The sequence below is a fragment of the Micropterus dolomieu genome, linkage group LG01 (genome assembly GCF_021292245.1).
Source record: "Micropterus dolomieu isolate WLL.071019.BEF.003 ecotype Adirondacks linkage group LG01, ASM2129224v1, whole genome shotgun sequence".
In the NCBI taxonomy this organism is placed as follows: domain Eukaryota; kingdom Metazoa; phylum Chordata; class Actinopteri; order Centrarchiformes; family Centrarchidae; genus Micropterus; species Micropterus dolomieu.
In genome coordinates this window covers 39211833-39224539 of record NC_060150.1, presented here as the reverse complement: position 1 = coordinate 39224539, position 12707 = coordinate 39211833, and the positions used below count along the sequence as shown (strand labels likewise).

Sequence of the window (12707 nt, the reverse complement as noted above, 5' to 3'; positions counted from 1 at the left end):
CAACTTGTTAACTAAAATTGTTGTCTGCCAGTGTTTCTGCAACAGATGACAGTTTGTATCCTTGTTTGTCAGTGTGTCTCAGGCACAGACACCTGGCAGAGGGTGAACACAGAGATCCCAGTCAAGTCTCCCCGGTTTGCGCTGTTTGATCTCGCCGAGGGGAAATCCTACAGCTTCCGTGTCCGCTGCTGCAACTCCGCCGGTGTCGGCGAGCCATCTGACCCAACTGAGGCCACCACTGTTGGTGACAAGCTAGGTCAGAAAACACACAAAAACATGCACGAATGCATCATAATGGCAGCAATGTCACTTTACAGGTTAATGACCCAAAACATGTCAAATGTTCTGGTCCACAGATATCCCATCTGCCCCAGGCAAAGTTATCCCTACCAGAAACACAGACACATCAGTCGTTGTGTCTTGGGAAGCGTCCCGTGATGCCAAAGAGTTGGTGGGTTACTACATCGAGGGGAGTGTTGTGGGCAGCAACGTGTGGGAGCCATGCAACAACAAGCCTGTAAATGCTACCAGGTAAAATGGCTCCAAGTTTAATATCCAGTTGTTTTTAATAGAGAAGTACTGCCTCTTTCACATTTGATCAAACATATTTGCAGGTTCATCTGCCACGGTCTGGTGACAGGAGAGAAATACGTGTTCAAGGTGAGGGCAGTGAATGCAGCAGGGCTCAGCCAGTTCTCCCAGGAGTCTGAGCCTGTGGAGGTGAAGGCTGCCATTGGTGAGTGAAAGAGTTCACATCGCAATACAAGACGCCAATAAAGGAGTCAGCAAATACAATTACATGTTCATCCTGTTGCTTGTATGTGTAAAAAAAATCCCTTTACAAATCAGTTGTTGGTGTTGTAGCTTGCATTTCTGAATTCATTTTCAGGTTAGTGTATATTTTGTAACTTTAACACAAACAATTGTGTTAGAATATACATGTTAGGATATGATTTTTTTATTTCACAATAAATATTTAACTATCTGTGATGCTAAAGGTTTTATTTTGTAATATCAGTCTCTCAGACTGAAAAAAAAGGGCTTCTGTCTATACTATTTTGCACAAACTTTTAACGATCACGTAGAGAGAAATCAACATAGCAGATGCAACAGGTACACTCATTGTTGCATTTTCTCTGGATTGTACCGAATGCAATACAGCCAAAACAAACATTTAGGATTAGGTAAATCATAATTAGAAAAATATTGTGTCTTTTAGCGTATATATAAAAGACACCCATGTTCAAAAAGGTATTTTGGAACGTAGGAAACTAGAGACTGAATCCTGAAGTAGAGGTAGGTTTGAGCTCAAAAACAAAAAAAAAAAAGACATTTCTCCAGAAAATGACTCCTGAAATGCAGTGATAAACACCACAGACTGATGATTTGTTTAAATACTCTAGTATGTTAGTATGGCAAATATTTTGGAAAAACACTTCAAGAATCTCCGTTTTCCTGATATCTTACAAAGATGTTGCAGGTGTGCTTTTGAGACATCTCTTCACTTCTTTATATCATCAGCATCTATACTCCCACTCTGTCACCCTGTCACATTATTTTGCACTGTTGTGTGCCCCACCTACCCACCACCCTGTCCAGCCACATCTACACCCCTTTCACCTCCCTGCACAGCCTGAAGCAGGGTCAGGACTTGTAGACTTCCTCTTTTTTGGGTCAGTGCGATCCAATTCAGTGGTCGTTACAAACCAGTGCAATGTCACACACCACCGCCCCCCATTTCCCTCACCTATCCTGGGCACAAGACGTGTCGGCAACCCCACATGGTGCTAAAGGTACCAACACACACCTCTCCCTCCCCACCGGTATCCTTAAAAGGCAGAGTTTCTCTGTCTTAACCTCTCTCTTAGCAGCTAACCTGGTAGTGGAATTGATCTGTTTAATAGTTTTAAGTTAATTTTAATGACTAGATCTGAGCATAGTTAAAAATGCACACATAGTCCCATGACACTTAACTGTTTGAGGCTCGAGGCTCCCTATGCATGTGTAGCATGGACAAAAAAACACATTCCTAGACCTGACTGTGATATTTGGTGTCAGTCAGATCTGGCAACACTGTATCATACTAGGGCAGGACAATATGGCTGAAATCATGATGTTTTTCCAACAATGATTAATATCACGATATGGCAAATCACGCAAAAGTCATGTAATCAAACTGTTATCTTTTACATTAAAAGCTAAAACATAAAACGTCTCCAATGGCTGAGGATCATTAATTTGGGCAACAGAATTCTGTGAAGCAGTAACTCAACGTCTTCACATTATCAAGAGATGATTTACCTAAAAGTCAATAAATGATAACACTGAACTGGAGCCCTGCTCTAAAACACACTGTTCAAAACAGACCAATCCTGCTGCTGTGATAATTGTCAGCGATGCTCACTCTGCTCTCCTGCATGTGTTCCTTGAAGTCTCTCTGCATTATAACTAACAAAACTTTCAGCATGTGGATGTCACTCATTCACTGGTCAGCTTTGTGCTGAGCGGCATGCTCTGTTTTCCCTTATCAACTTTGTAAAAATGCCAATGTCAAGCACAGTCACGCAGACATACATATTGGTAATGCCGGCAGGAAACACAATCATTTCTACTATACTGTTCTATAATATACGGTTCTATACACTAATACACTTAATTTACAGTATATTTCATGCAAGAAACGTTACAGCCCAGAGTCCACAGCTAAAAACAATTACACTACTTTGTATGAATTAGATCATGGTGTGCTGTAGCTTTCAATCTTGACACACCTATGACTTCATCATCATTGGCATTGTTATTAAAGTACCGCATTTTTCATAAAGGGTTGGTGCAAAGCCTGCACATCCACACTCATTGGCTCGCCTGCATGCTCTCATAATCCCAAATGAATCCTCCTCACACGGATGTCACTTGTTGGGTCATCTTGTCTTCATTTTTCACTCCCAGTCAGATGAAGACATTTTACGGTATTTAGGAAAATGTTCTGAATATTTCTCTCTGTGTTTTTGTTTCGACTCATCTTCTTTTGCTCTTACATGAATGATGTGTGATTTAAAGGAGCTTTAAACTTGTGAACAAATCTTTTGCCTGTTTTTAAAGCCTCTTTTGCTTTTCTCTGCTAACTCCTGTAGGGGGCGGCATCCCTCATGGTGTGTTGCTGGAGATGGGGCCGGGGGGTAACGTGGGCCAACTAACCAAGCACAGGCCACGCTGGACAAGCACGCATGAAACTGTCCAGTCCCCCTTTGACACTATGCAAAAGTGCAATAAAGCTCAGGCTGACACTGAAGCCAGAGAGAGGGCCGGGGCTGCTAGCTCAGGCCTCACAGAGCCCGAACCCATGGAGAGTAAAATCAAGGGGGGCAAAAGAGGCAGCTTTTCCTGGGCCCCTGATCTAGCAAAATACCTGGTCTCAGAGTCTGTGTCAGTCTCAGTTTCTGACTCGCTTACTGACATAGCCACAGCTGCACACTTAGACCCAGTCACTGCTGAGGTTCAGGATCAGGCTGTAGAGACAGTCAATGAGCCTGCGGCCCAACAGGCACGTAAGTTCTCTGTAGGTGCTTCTGCTAATTGGAAGAAAGCGAGGCCCAGGAGAGAGTCAGCAGGTGAGCACTAGTCAGAGATGGAAATCTTTTCATCAACAAACCACAACCCCCCCCCCCCCCCCCCCCCCCCCCCCCCCCCCCCACACACACACACACACACACACACACACACACACACACACACTAGCATCCATGAAAATATTCTACCCTGACATTACAACAAGGATTTCACTTCTTCAGATTAGTTTGGCAAAGGTTCTACTTTTGCATCCACAGGCTTTTGACATAATAATAATAAACAGTTGTGGAGGTGCTCTACTGGTATTCTTCTCTTCAAGGTAAGTCACTGTAAAACACCACCAGACTTTTAACTCCAAACAGTCACGCTTGTCAATAATTTTGCTGGCCGCCACTTTCCCGCAACCTCCTCACTTGGTGGCTCGGCGCCTGGCACCTCAGGACCCGCCATCACACTGAGAGGCACTTTAACACACAAATGCGATGTATAATTATGTCATGGCAGGAAGCCATGGACTTGAAAAGTGGGTCATCCAACCAACACAAGAGCAGGACTCTTGCGACCTGAGACCTTTTTAGTAGGACACTGTGTACGTCACCTCTCAGACACTTTGACCAACTTCTCACGCCTAAATAGGGGAATGTATCAAGTTCACGTGACTATTTGTGCACAACAGGCCAATTTATTATCACCATGTTACCTGATCCTGCTTTTGGAGAGACTTGCTTACAGTCACTCCTTCATCCAAGAATTTATGAATTTAAGTGTCCTTTGTTGGCATTTTACTTACTGCAAATTGTAATATAGAACAATTACCTATTCTAATTAATAGTATAAAAGAATAGTTTGACACTTGTCCGCTTTCTGGCTGTGAGTTAGATAAGAAGATTGATGCCACTCTCGTGTTTGTCAGTTAAATATGAAGCGACAGCCAGCAGCTGGTTAGCTTAGCTTAGCATAAGGCCTGCAAACAGGGGGACACAGCTAGCCTTGCTCCGTCCAAAGGTTAAAATAAGTCAGTCACCTACCAGCGCCTTTAAAGCTCTCTGTAGTTATCACAGCTAATGTTACCAGCGACCATCCGTCCAACAGCCACAAAAGACTCACAAAGACACAGACGTTGCAATACACCACCCAGACTACAAACTGAAAAAACAAAAAAACTAAATATGGACTTAAAACATGAAAATACTGTTGAAAACTCACTTTACTCCAGTCATTAGCATTAAGTTTAACATTACTTTGAGTAAACGTTAACTTATCAAAGACACCATCTTAAACTTCAGCCAGCCGGCTTCTAACATTACACGTTAGCTTGCTACCATTAGAAGCAGAGGATCACAACCAACGTAACATATGAGAGTGGTCTTAATCTTGCCATTCAACTCTCAGCAAAAAAAGCGATTAAATATATTTCCCAAAATCTCATAATGCTCCTTTAAGCAAATCACAATTCGAAAGCCTGGTATAAAAGGTTAAAGTGCAATTGTGTTGTGGGTTTGACAATACTATGTGTGTCATGATTTGGCCATGGAAGAAAGTGAGTTGTAAGACAGCCACTACCTGCTATGTTAAGTTTTCTATGATGGGACGCTGAGGTTCAACAGCATCTACAAACCTACAATAAACTCATTATTAAATAATAATAAATTTGAGCAGCTGCCTGGAGGTGTAAAAATAAATATGGGAATTAAAAGTATCACCTCACTGTAGAGCTTCAGTTTCCCATGACTTCACACTGTTCCCCTACTCAGGCATTATGGTGTTAATTTGAGTTTTCTGTCATCTCAGCTTCCCCTACTCCACCCTATGGCATCACTGTGTTGGAGTGCGTGCGTGACGCGATGGTGCTGGCTTGGAAGCAGCCAACCTTCATCGGCGGTGCTGACATCACTGGCTACTTTGTGGATTACCGTGAGGTCATCGATGGCGTGCCGGGGAAGTGGCACGAGGCCAATATCAGGCCTGTCAGCGAGAGGGCCTACCGGGTGAGCGGATATTAAAATCATCAACCTTAATACAGGGTTCAGTTGATAGATAGATTTTAAAGACCATGTCCCTTCGTATCTAGGTGTCTGACCTGAAGGAGAACAGGAAGTATCAGTTCCAGGTGCGGGCAGCCAACATAGCAGGTGTCGGCATCCCGTCACTGCCCAGTGACACCTTCCTGTGTGAGGAGTGGACCATCGCCGTGCCAGGTTGGTTCATCAGACCACCTATTTTACATACTGAGAGAATTCATGAACTGCACACACTTTAATGAACAGATTGATTTTTTATTTCATACAGAGATATCTTCATGTCCTCACCTCCTCAAAATTGATTATATAAATATTATACCTGTGTACTACACACAGCATGCAGAAGTGCTTTAATGTTAAATTCATGGTTACAATCAGATGTGTGACAAAGTCATTGTTATCCAAAGTAATACTTTATTTGTCCCCATGGGGAAATTAGTCTAAAATAAATTAACAAATGAAAAACCAAAAAACTAACATAGAAGCACCATGTATGAAGGTCTTGGGTTCGAACCTTGGTCGTCCTTGGCCTTTCTGTGTGAAGTTTGCATGTTCTTCCCGTGTCTGCGTGGGTTCTCTCCGGTGCGCCGGCTTCCTCCCACAGTCCAAAGAAATGCATAGGTTAACTGCCGACTCTAAATTGCTCTCAAGGGGGAATGTGTATGTGAATGGTTGTTTGTCTATGTGCTAGCACCGTGTTGAACTGGCGACTTGTCCAGGGTGTACCGCGGCTCTCGCCCAATGTCAGCTGGGATTGGCTTCAGTAAAATGAAAAGTTGACTTGCAGCCCACTTTACAATTTTCAAATTTCTAGTCTTTGGGCCAGAGGAGGAGATCTATTCATTCTAAGTAAAAAGGTGGTGAAGTCACGAGTCATTTGGGTTAAAGTCCAGTTGCAAGTCTTTTTTTGACTCATGTCGAGTTTAAAGTCAGCAGATTCTGGACTTAAGTCAGATTTGAGTTCAAACCTCTGGTTAAAATTACATGGTGTAATCACCCTTATGAAATGAAGACTTGTTGCATTATCCTGGTTTTTTTTTTAATTGTCTAATTTGACAATGATATCATGACGGTTCATTGCTAACTGTCTATGCTAATGTCCTCACCTTTACCTGAGGAAGACAGTTTGTTAAAATGTCACTCAAGGAAGAACAGGGAACAAGAAAGCAGCATGCAGCCACTTTTCCTTCCTCTATGTACATAAACACATGTGAGGTGTTTATGGACCTTATGAGTGTTAGTGAAACACAAACAGTTTTTTTTTCCTGCTTGTGTATTTCAAATGTGTTTCTGTTTTGGACCACAGGACCTCCTTATGACCTGCAGATAAGAGAGGTGCGAAGCGACTCTCTGGTCTTGCTGTGGAAACCACCCGTATACCAAGGCCGTGATCCGGTCAACGGGTTCTATGTCGACATCAAGGAAGCGGACGCACCAGAGGAAGCGTGGAGAGGAGTCAACAATAAGGCTACTGAGAAGATGTACCTCAAGGTCACCATCATCCGGCTGAGTACTTTTTCCTCTGAGAGATTTTATTTACACGTGTGGCAGCAGCTGGTGTGTAACCATGCTATATTCTTTCATTTCGCAGATTAAGAATCTGAAGGAAGGAGAGACGTTTTTGTTCCGTGTGCGTGCTCAGAATAAAGCCGGCGTTGGAAAAGCCTCAGACGTGTCAGAGCCGGTCCCAGCTGTGACCAAACCAGGTAGGTACAAAGAAGTTTGATGAATGCTGTTGACGAGGTAATTATTTCAAGCTGTAAAACTACCTTCTCTGGCTTTTAGGCACCAAGGAGATAGTTGTGGACGTTGACGATGACGGTATCATCTCCCTGAACTTTGAATGCTGTGACATGACCCCCGACTCCAAATTTGTGTGGTCCAAGAATTACGAGGAAATAACAGACTCATCCCGCCTGACGATGGAGACCAAGGGAAACAAGTGAGATGAGAGTACTTTTTTAAGTTGAGAGTCTTTGATGATCACTCTTATTTATTACATCTATACTGTGTTTTACCCTGCAGGTCCAAAGCTGTTTTCAACAGAATTGGGGAGGAGGACATTGGCGTTTACTCATGTCTTGTCACCCACACTGATGGTGCTTCATCCAGCTACACTCTCTCTGAGGAAGGTAGGTTACAGAGAGCAAAGAAAACAACAGGATTTGTTCAAGATTTAATATAAGAGTGACTTCACTTTATCATCTTTATTTTTGAATCTCTTTCCACTATCTTTGTCAGAGTTGAAGAGGCTGCTGGAGATCAGTCATGACCACAAATTCCCCAGTGAGTGTATCAGCATCGCACATCATCACTGCTGTTTTTAAGTTTGTCATGGACTGGACTGTTTCTTTGAGCTGGCTCTCACTCTCTCTTCAACTAGTTATTCCCCTGAAGTCAGAGTTGGCTGTGGAGCTGCTGGAAAAGGGAAAAGTTCGCTTTTGGCTGCAGGCGGCGCAGATGTCTGCTAACAGCAAAGTTGATTACGTCTTCAATGATAATCTTCTCTCTCAGGGGGAGGTCAGTAAACACAAAAGGAAAGGAACCTTCAGTAATTTACATTGCATGAGCTATTTATAAATTATTTACTATTATCTATTATCATTTAAAAGGTGTTTTTTTGTTTGCTTTGTTTTGCAGAAATACAAGATGAACTTTGACAAGAACACTGGTGTGATTGAGATGGTCATGGAGTCTCTGACCCCGGCGGATGAGGGCACCTTCACCTTTCAGTTGCATGATGGGAAAGCTACCAACCAGTCCAGCTTGGTACTGATAGGAGACGGTATGTTCAATCAAATAGAAAAAAATACTAAAGATGCTCCTGATCAAAAATTCTAGCAAGCTGGACTTCAGTGAGAGTTTTGTGGATACTTACTTTTTGGCATATACATATATAAAATATTGCAATAGTGCAATAAATCAGCTGTTGGCAGCTTCAGTACAAACATTTTGGTTTTATATCAGCCTGCTGTGGTTAGCATGTACAGACGTAATGCAGAGCACAGCAACTGGACACTGGAGGACAGTAAAAACATTTAAGAAAGCACACGTCAGTGTTGTGCGGTGCAGAAAAGATGAGAGACTGAATTTTTGTGGTTGTTGGCAATCTGTCACCAAATCCATGCAAATTAATAATAATATAATATGCTGTTGTAATTGTATGCCAGATGTATGCATAATAGAGCTGTGATACATAAAAGCACCTTGCACAGTACAGAAGATAAAGTAAAACGAGGGCAGAGCCACATACAAATTTGAGCTTATACGATTCATTGCAGCATTATAAATGTTAGTTATCAGTTTTTTGAGATCCCCCCAACTCAAAATTGTTTTGCTTTAGAGAGAGCTTGGGCCTCTTTGGGGGAGCTAAACACCCTTGGCTTCCTTGTAATACTAACACAGCTTTCTTCAAACAAATCGACAATTGGGCGTGTTCCAGGTGCTGATTGGGCTACTTTTTGTCAGGCAACACTGATCCCAAACTACATTCATGTTATCACATATTATAAAAAGCAACTGAACAAGTGTCACATGGTTAGATTTGTGGCTCAGATTAAGGGTTTAACATTGTGAACTATTTACATTTGCAGTGTTCAAGGAGCTGCAGAAGGAATCGGAGTTCCAGAGGAAAGAATGGTTCAGAAAGCAAGGTATGGGGACATGAGCATTGCAGCCCCAAATACTCATGTGTGTTGATTAATTATTGTCTTGATTAAATGATTAAACGACAACAACAAAAAATGCCCTTCACAGTATCACGGAGCCCAAAGTACACCTTCAGATGTCTTGTTTTGTACGACTAACAGTCCAAAACTATAAAATATTCAATTTACAAAAATATAAAGAGAAAAGCAGAAAATTACTAACAGTAGAGAAGCTGGAACCAGCAAATGTTTGGCATTTTAACTTGAAACATGGCTGAAACTAATAACAAATTATATAATAACAAAATATTATAATAACATAATATAGTTGCACATTACTTTTTGATCAGCTCTACTGGAATCACTGTTTATCTATGTTTGCATTACATGTTGTATTTCCCATTTCTATAACTCATGTTTGTTCCAGGTCCTCACTTTATTGAGTATTTGGGTTACGAGGTGACACCAGAGTGCTGCGTTGTACTGAAATGCAAGGTGAGACAGAACTTAAAAGACAATTTCCATGTTGCACTCTCTTAAATTAAAAAGAAGAGTGTCTTCACTTTTTACATCCTTCTGTTGTGTTGCGTTTCAGGTCGGCAACATGAAGAAGGAGACCTCTGCGCTGTGGTACAAAGACGGACGCGAGATCAAAGCAGACGAGCATCTGGGCTTCACCGAGGGAGTGCTGAAACTGGAAATTGCTCAGGTAAAAATATGAGAAAAGAAAGTATGATGTGTTGATTTATGTATATCTATGTATATTTCTGTACTGTATAATTGTCTCTGAATTCATTTGCATATATGAATGTAAACGGTGGAATCCTTGCACAAAAATATATGGATCTTTCACATGATATGGGCATCTGTCACTTCAGTGTTGGTCCACAAGATTTAAGTAAGTTGGAGTAAAGAAATGATCAAAAGGGAGTTGTTAAACTTACTAATTACACTACGAAACTCTATAAAGCAATAAATAACCAACATTACCTGCCTTTAAAATAAATGTAACATATCATATTTTAGGACCTAACAAAGCCATTAAATTCATTCACACTAAATTTCTGGACGCCGTTATCACTGTCTTTCTGTAACTGTTCTGTCTTCTTGTGATTTTCTCTCAAATTTCATCTAACCCTCTTTTCCATTCTGCATCTCATAACTCATCCCCATCCCACTGTATCGTCTCTAAACATCTGTCTGAGTGGCATTCAGTAACATGACATCCTTCTGGTTAGTCTAACATATATATAAACATGATGTCACGTGTGTCCCATTTCAGCGCGACTCCCCTCCAGACACAGCAGACTATGCCAGCAGCCTAATCTGGAGAAGACTAAAAGTTGGGATCAGTTATCTATTGTCATCGTGGGCCAACGGCCATTTCTGGTTTTACCGTTCTGCCTGAGAATGCTTTTTTTTTTTTTTTCAATTGGTGTTTGTTCATTTGTTTGTTGGCTTTTTTGCTTTTGTGTCATATATGTGTTTTCTGCAGCACCCATAGCAGAAGATAAAAGCTTGCCTTTTCAGATGAATACAAATCATATTCCTTGTTCGGTGTTGTTTCACGACTGAACCTCACATTCCTGCTCTCTCTTGTCAGATTTCCAAGAAGGATTCTGGTGTGTATGAGGTTGTTCTGAAGGATGACAGAGGAAAGGACACTTCCACGTTGAATTTGACAGATCAAGGTAACTTTGCAGAGTCACACGCTAAGATAACCATTTACCCCATGATTGCAGCAAATATACCACGTGTTCACTTGGATGATCAAATCTTGTTCTCTTCAAGGTTTCAAAGACTTGATGAATGAAGTTTTCAGTTTTATCGGTAAGAAGATAAACATTTAGTCCCCAAACAATGTGGTACCTGACTCATTTTAAATGAGCATTTTACCCAAAATAAATATTTGAATCACCTCTTTGTGGTTTTTATTTGTAATTGCAGCCAATTCCTCTACTCCGTTGAAGATCACAAGCACAGATGAGGGCATCCGACTCTACACCTTCGTCAGCTACTATAACGATTTACTCCAAGTAACATGGCACTACAAGTACGTTCTGTGTTGCTATTTGTTATTAAAATGAAGCCACTCTAACTTAAGCATTTAAGCTGATATCTTTTAAAAACTGTCCATTTTTAATTACATTTGTTATTTGACTACATTGTATTACACTAATGTGGGAGTAAATTGGTGAGTTCTAGTATTCAGTAATTTTGTGCCTTTTGAGATTTTTTGAAAAAAATTTAAAATATGAAACAAAACAATAATAAAATATGTCAGTGGTTTGTCCACCTGTAGTGTTCCTTATGTTTCTGTGTTTCCATGTTTATATTGTTGCTCTGACAGGGATTCAGCCATTGCCTTCTCTGACCGTATAAAGAGCGGTGTAGTTGGAGAACAGCTGTGGCTGCAGATCACAGAGCCCACAGAGAAAGACATGGGCAAATATGCCATTGAGTTCAACGATGGAAAAGGTGGCCTGAGGAGGACTGTGGAGCTGTCCGGTCAAGGTGAGACCATCAGCATATTTAAAACTTCTCTTTTAGCCACACTGATTGTATACTTCACTTGTACCAGGTGTCATTTACACTGGGGATGCTGGGGACATGTCCCCACCACTGTTTGAAATGGCTGATTTTGTCCCCACCACTTTTTAAAAGCATAATTTGTTAAAAAACGTTTTGAAATATGGTTTGCAGTTAAATAACAAACCATATAATAATAATACAAACAAGCTAGTGATTATAAAATAACCCAAAAACAAATCAGTAACTTTAACATCTTCTTGTTTCTTCTTGGCAAAGTTTTCCGTCCTCTCTCTTTAAACAGGACAAAAGAGGAGGGAAGACTAAATCATGCCTAGATGTGTTGCCTTAGCAGGGATGATATTACATGAAAAAAGTTGATCTACAGGAGACACAGATCTGAAAGCAACACAGAATACCTGAGAGCGTCACGGCATTATATTCTATTATATTTAGATATTTTGAAATGTCACGTGCAACCTGAATTTTTATGTCTCCTTTATCATAAAAAAACATTTCCACCATAAATTTGTGCAGAAACATTCACCAGAATACAGGAAATGAAGTGTTTAAAGATCAAAATTTCCTGGGAGAGGTTCCTCCAGACCCCCCACAGCATTGAGGATATCTTTAAAACACTGTTTAAGGATCTTTTTGTCTCGTTTTCGTGAACCTAATATCGCATATTGTGATGTCTCGCGAGCTACGTATCTCTTTATATCCCTTAATCTGAGCCCCTATGTCCCCACCACTTTTCAACACAAAGTGACGCCCTTGACTTGTCCTATAGTTTAACGCTGCTTGTTTTACTGTTTCGTCTTTATTTCTTATCTATCAGTGAGTTTTCGTAGATTAATTAAAATCATTGAAACATGTTTTCTTTAGACATTTGATGAACTCTAACAGACTACAGAGTTCCTTGTATAACTTACTTGGGCAA

At 40.9% G+C, this 12707-nt stretch overlaps 1 protein-coding gene across 6 annotated transcripts in view; it reads left to right on the top strand.

Annotated features, from left to right (window-relative positions):
• myom1b (myomesin 1b) overlaps positions 1-12707 on the top strand; it is a 31043-nt gene that overhangs the window by 13707 nt on the left and 4629 nt on the right. For 4 of the 6 annotated variants that reach the window (XM_046048946.1, XM_046049034.1, XM_046048872.1 and 1 more), the window contains 20 exons: positions 73-256; positions 357-531; positions 615-736; positions 3135-3611; positions 5362-5558; positions 5642-5768; positions 6898-7082; positions 7183-7297; positions 7377-7533; positions 7617-7723; positions 7833-7877; positions 7975-8111; positions 8232-8376; positions 9185-9244; positions 9666-9733; positions 9834-9947; positions 10842-10929; positions 11030-11068; positions 11186-11291; positions 11589-11752. In XM_046048946.1, the coding sequence (XP_045904902.1) occupies positions 73-256; positions 357-531; positions 615-736; positions 3135-3611; positions 5362-5558; positions 5642-5768; positions 6898-7082; positions 7183-7297; positions 7377-7533; positions 7617-7723; positions 7833-7877; positions 7975-8111; positions 8232-8376; positions 9185-9244; positions 9666-9733; positions 9834-9947; positions 10842-10929; positions 11030-11068; positions 11186-11291; positions 11589-11752 (2812 nt within the window). The remainder of the gene's footprint in view (positions 1-72; positions 257-356; positions 532-614; positions 737-3134; positions 3612-5361; positions 5559-5641; positions 5769-6897; positions 7083-7182; positions 7298-7376; positions 7534-7616; positions 7724-7832; positions 7878-7974; positions 8112-8231; positions 8377-9184; positions 9245-9665; positions 9734-9833; positions 9948-10841; positions 10930-11029; positions 11069-11185; positions 11292-11588; positions 11753-12707) is intronic. The other 2 variants (XM_046049272.1, XM_046049201.1) reach the window with 2 other exon arrangements.